Here is a 6430-nt window from a genome sequence, read left to right on the forward strand (position 1 = left end):
CCGAACAAAAGGTGGTACTGACTGCTAATGCAACTGTACTATCTCCTGTTGCCAAAATACAGTTAGAGATTAAATGTTTGCCAAAGACTGAACAGTACTTTTATGTAATGACGGACTTGCTTAGAATAAATTGCAAGCTGAATGACTAAAATCCATTAATTTTCTTCCTTAATTTCCATAATTGTCTTCCATAATTTTAACACCACTCTTTATTTTACTCCATCACCTAACCAGACCTGAAGAAGAAATTCTCAAAACACAGTTCACATGCAAGAATAGTACCAGAAATAATACCCCTACTTCAGATTAATTAGGCTGAAAAAATACTGGGAACTCAACATAATAGGTCAGAGATTGAGAAAGGAATTGTGAAGGAACTATTAACTATTTTATACTCTGGCTTTACTGCATATTGGGCTGTGCTCCACCCTAATTTCTCGCAGAAAAGGGAAAATGTTGCCCAGCATGATCTTTGCATGGTGCTTCATTCTCCTGATCTAGGCTTGAAACAGCAGGAGATGTGTAATCCTACTTCAGGCAGACTATTCTAGTGTAATCTCCTGCTTACTCAGAGTACACACGAGTCACTTTTGACTGCTCCATAAAAGATTCAAATTGTCAGAATCTGGCCATCTGTCAGCTGCCTCTATGTTTGTCTGTCAGACTTCAGGCAAACTCTCTGTTTGTCTTTCCCTCCATCACTGTGTCATCCCATATGTGTTCTTGCTTTCTTATCCATATACTGGACTAAATGTGACTGAAACTGAAACTAATAATTCGTGGAGCATCTTAATGTTACATAACCACATTAAGGCAATTCCCCGGGCAATGGGATTAGGAATCATGAACATGAGTGCATGTTTGAGTGTGTAACTGTGTAAGCTTGTAAAACCATGCCCAGGTGTGTGTGTGTGTATTCTTTCATGTAACTGCAAATACTTATTCTATATTATACATATTTGCATGCTGAGAGTTTTGAGTTTGAGCTTGCTTGAAAACATTTTTGTCCACACAGGGCTATTCTATAGCACCTTTGGGGAATTCTCTACTTTCTTTTCAGCTGCCTTCCTTTTATTTCCTGCCTTTATTCCTGGCATTCGGTGCTGGAGCCTCACTAAGATACAATGGGTCATTTCAGCCGAGTATCCAACGACAATGAGGTAATCAACAACAACAAACAGAGCACCAGCCTCTTGCCTTCGCCATCAATGTCTGCAGAATGAATAGAAACGGGACACTCAGCCTAACTTCTTGCAAAAAGCTTAGTAACTGAGCACAAGTATGTAGCGAATGGCTGCCAGGGTATAATCTGTGTTTTGCTTTACAATTAATAGACAATATCTCGAGTATTAATGTGAAACAGAAGGTGAATGGCTAGATAAGTTGATAAGTGTTGACTCAGAGTCATGTGTTATTCCAGAGGAAAGTCACTTCATTTGTCTAATAGTGTGATCTTATATGTGCTACTGACATTATATATATATATATATATATATATATATATATATATATATATATACACGGAGCGAGAGAGAGAGAGAGAGAGAGAGAGAGAGAGAGAGAGAGAGAGAGAGCAGCAATAGCTGCAGACATATAACATGGGGTCAAGATATGTTGAGCTGAACATTTTATTTTACAGCCAATCAAACAGTAAAATGCTATTTCTCTGCAGTTAAGTGCAGTTCCAGGCAATCAAATTGAAGATCCCCGTTAACCTCAAAGAAATGGCACCTTGACACTTCAGTGAGAGATGTTCCACTGCACTGCATTACTCAATGTTGTTGAATCTACATGAATGAGATAGCTTGAAAACTGAATGACAGAACTAATTTACTATGTGCCCATTTGTCCTGTTTCACACCACCCTCTGCAGCAATCACATACAGATATGGACACACTTGTGAAGGCGATCAAATGGTTTCAACAGTCTGATGGTTCTGCTTTTATTTTCAGTGGCTGCAATACTACACAGGTACAGGCTACACATTCAGAGAAACTGCAGCTTCATTAGTGGAGGAACAGTGTATGATTGGACCTGTTATACTCTCTGGGCACAGAGCAAACACAGTGGGAAGACGACATGATGAGGTAAAGTTTTACTGTTTAGGTATAACTGTCATGATTCTCTACCTCGTGCCTTCTTGGGCATTTGCAATCACCTCACAGCCTCCGTTACCCCTGATGCCTTTTCCGTTCCTCCCCCTTCCCTCAGACCCCCATTCTCACCCTAAGTGGCCAGTTGTCAAAGTCAGCTGAAGCCCAGTTAATGAAGAGGTAGATTTATTAGCGAGGCAACAGTGGAAAAGGTGGGGAGGGGAGGAGTGGAACCCCCAGAAGCCAGCAAGCAAACACAGCTACTAAGTGTGCATACCAAAAAAAACCAAAACCGAAAACAAGGGAAAAGAAGAGCATGGGTGATAACGATAAAGAGAAGCTGACGGAAAAGACGAAAAATTAAAAGCTGACGATGTTTAAAAGGACAGATAATACATAAAGCCAGCAGTAGAGAGGTAGAAAGCACCTATTCAAAGAGGAAGGGGGAGAGGCAGATTACCTCTCTTTTATACTCTGGCTACAGAATGAGCTCTTACCGTCTGCTGCAAGTCTGGGATTCCAATGCGGATGACCACCGTGTTGCCTGTTGGCTCCTCCATGGGTGCTCTTGCACTGTTGCTACGCTCTGCACTGGGACGGAAAGCCGGAACACCGTGAGGAACGGGAACGCCACTGTCCTCTTCCCGGGAGCTGCTGCTGTCAGTGCTGGCCCCCTGGCTGCCGTTTGCTGCGTGTGTGTGAGGGTGTGTGATTGTGTGTGAGTGTGTGTGTGTGTGCTGCTGCTGGTCCTGCCGTGGAGGGCTCGGTGGCTCATGTTTGCCGGCTGCCGGACGCAGAGGCATGCTCCGTGTTAGAGGCTCGGTCTATCCGTCTCTCTCTCTCTCTCTCTCTCTCTCGTTCGCTCTTGCTCTCTCTCGCTCTCTCAACACACATTCAAGCACACACACTCATACAGTCAAACACACACGCAACACAAGCACACGCATACACCGATGGCTCTCGCTCACACTACACGCACGCACCGTTTGCAGCATGCATCACTCGCCTGGGAGAGAAAAAAAGGGAGGGAGAGAGAGGAGGGTAGCAAAGGGGGAATGGGCAAAGTGGAGGGGGTAATAGGAGATTACAGAGGGTTGGAGGGTAAAAACACAAAGATAAGTACCCAAGGCAACTTGAAACTAACACTCAAATTAATAATGCAGGACAACTTTGAAGAAATAACATTCACAGAATAGTGCAAAATCGCTTGTCTGCAACTTACACACAGGATCACCCTAATGCTACTAGCAAAAGCTGAAAACGAATAATGGTGGGACAGCATGAATAAACAATTAGATAAAACATTTTCGGATCATTCGCATTAACTATAGGCGTGTTTGGATAGCGTTAATGACAGCACCACTGCCAATTAATTCGTATAATGACCTCTGCACCCATTGATGTTGCAATATTCATAATGTGACACAGCTGTTGTCACACACTGTTGATCTTGCTGTAGAGTACTAACACTATGGTAATATTAGGACAGCGTGTGTGCGTGTGTGCGTGTATGCTGGCAACGGGAGGGGGATGTTTGTTCAGATCAATGCGGGGCAGGATTTGGCCTTCATGCTTCACTTTATCTATGGGGGGTGTCAGTGATCAAAAGCCTCCCTGGTAAACAGCAACACACAAACAGAACAAACTGCCTTTAATGTTGATGAGGTTTTCGTGGGAGTTTTTCCTCATTGAGGGCTATTTTCATACAGGTCCTAAGGCCAAAACAAATAAACATCAATCTGACCTTGATTTCCATCTAAATGCTTTGTTAAGCAGGGATCCCGAGCGTTTCAAAGTTTGCCATTGTATATGAACAAAGATGCATTATTATTACACTGACCAACATCAACTTGCGTGGCCCCTGTTCTCACATTCAATTGAATTCAAAACTCCAGATAACAGCAGAAATGCTTATCTGCTGAGATTAGTAATTGGACTCTGTGAGCTGTGCTTGAATATAGTCAGTTATTCACACCACAATTTAAACAAGTGATCTCCTCATGGGAAAAAAAATGTGCTGTGAAACATTTGCAGCAGGTCTGTAAATTATTAACCGTGATGTTAAGTCAGTGCTATGCCCCATTGTGTTCTCACTGACATCCTAGTTCAAGCTGACCAGACGGCCCCAAGACAACATTTTCTTATTAGGTGGAATTTAAAGAGAGCGCTTGAATGAGAAAGTGATGAAAGCAAGCGGATAACGCGAGCAACTGAGTACGTGTGCATATATGCAATAGTTTGCAAAGGTTTTAGGCATTAGTGGATTGAGTTGTTATCCGTCAAAGGATGTCCATCAAACAGACACCAGATTCTACAGTATAGTAACAACTCTAAACATGTATCCAGCACCATCACATCACATTGAAGCATATGAGATAGAGAACAGTCTCAAGACAGTGTAAACACACAGTAAAAACTGTAGCAAGTTTCTTAGCAATGACTAGGGCAGCATACTTGCTGAAGAGCTTGAAAAACTGTACACTTGATATACATTGTATGACCAAACCCTAGAGGATTTCTGTTTACAGCACAAATACTGAATAAACACCACCTTGAAGGCATCCTTCATTTATTTTTAGCAATAAAACTTTTTGGTCTAATATATATATATATATATATATTAGGGGTGCAACGATACTCGTATCGATATTGAACCGTTCGATACAGTGCTTTCGGTTCCGTACGCATATGTATGGGACAATACAAAATTTGTAATTTATTTGATCAGCTTTCCTTCTGACGATGCTGTCTGTGTTGAGCGCTCAGTGAATCTGCGTTCGACTACTCCGCCTAGGCTGCACTGTCGAGCGCAGATCCACTGAGCATTCAACACAGACAGCATCGTCAGAAGGAAGAGCGCAGGGCAAGCTAGCGAGACAGAAGTTAAGCTCTCCTTGCAACATGGCAAATTGAACCTCCCCCACCCTCATTCAGATCTGGCGTTTGGAATTATTTTGGTTTTCATGTGACATATGACCCTGAAGGTAAGTGCGTCATGGACTAAAGTAAAACAGTATGTTGGATGTGCCACGCAATGCTGAATTACATGGGTGGGAACTAGTGTGTTAGCGCAGTTAGCTCGTTAACGTGTTGGCCGTCTAGCCCCACGCAGGGGTAGCTCGTAAACGGAGATTTACCGTGTTGTGGCGTTAACGTCATTTCAACGAGATTAACGCTGACAGCACTAGTGGGAACACAACGAATATGACTGCACATTTACGCTGACATCATCCTAGTGCAAAGACAAGTGGAAGCAGACAAAAACAACAAGCATGCATGCTACAAACTTTACCTGAGTCATTTAGACAGCCGTTAGCACATGATTCTCCTTATGGGGACCTGATATGTTTAATATTGTGGCGAGCTCAGACAAGGAGGAGACGGAGGTATCGTTTGGTCTTGCTTCCCGTGAGCTAGCCAGGGAGCACAGCCGTTTATTGACATCTGCAGAAGAACACTGCCGCTAGCTAACGGCAACCGCACAGCAACAACAACACACAGAGCGCCCTCTGACCCCGGAAGGACACACCGTCGCAGCGAGAGGGCATCACCCGTCACTATGGCAACATAAACAAAACATAACTGTACAAACAGAACCCCGAACAGCCCTGACCCGCTACATAGCCCCCACCTAAGGGGTCAGTCGTCCCCGACGACCCCATTACCCCACACAAAGTCCTGCAAATGTCCAGGTGCCTTCTTTTGGCGCACCGGCCGGTCACGACCGGCGAGGGAAAAGTCACTCGGGTCAGAACATGGGGTACCACCATCATCCCACTTCTGACACCAATGTGGCGAGCTCAGACAGCGAGGAGACGGAGGTGTCGTTTGGTCTTGCTTCCCGTGAGCTAGCCAGGGAGCACAGCCGTTTATTGACATCTGCAGAAGAACACTGCTGCTAGCTAACTGCTCAGCGCGGCAACCGCACGGCAACAACAACAACACAGGGCGCCCTCTGACCCCGGAAGGACAACGTCGCAGCGAGAGGGCGTCACCCGTCACCCGTCACTATGGCAACATAAACAAAACATAACTGTACAAACAGAACCCCGAACAGCCCTGACCCGCTACAATATGCTGCTGAGAATATAGCCCAGAAGAGGCGTATAGTATAGCTTTTATTTTGGAAAGAGCCATTTCTCTGTAATAAACTCTCTTTTCCAAAGATGAGTGATTCCTCAATCAGATACAGGTGTTACCGCGCCAGATCCGCGGCCCCGAACCGTAGTAAGGAAACCTCTGGCAGTTACTTGAAGGTTCCGTAACTGACTCGTAGCCGGCAACAGCTTACTATACAGGTCAACTCCGCTAGCAAAAAGATCGAAGGAGGCGTAGG

At 44.4% G+C, this 6430-nt stretch overlaps 1 protein-coding gene across 1 annotated transcript in view; it reads right to left on the bottom strand.

Annotated features, from left to right (window-relative positions):
* Window positions 1-6430, bottom strand: part of shank3a (SH3 and multiple ankyrin repeat domains 3a) — a 223719-nt gene that overhangs the window by 166948 nt on the left and 50341 nt on the right. Inside the window, exon 6 of the mRNA XM_082542543.1 lies at window positions 2592-3100. Within this exon, the coding sequence (XP_082398669.1) occupies window positions 2592-2897 (306 nt within the window). The 5' untranslated portion in view covers window positions 2898-3100. The remainder of the gene's footprint in view (window positions 1-2591; window positions 3101-6430) is intronic.

The sequence above is a fragment of the Aulonocara stuartgranti genome (assembly GCF_965226115.1).
Source record: "Aulonocara stuartgranti genome assembly, chromosome: 7".
In the NCBI taxonomy this organism is placed as follows: Eukaryota; Metazoa; Chordata; class Actinopteri; order Cichliformes; family Cichlidae; genus Aulonocara; species Aulonocara stuartgranti.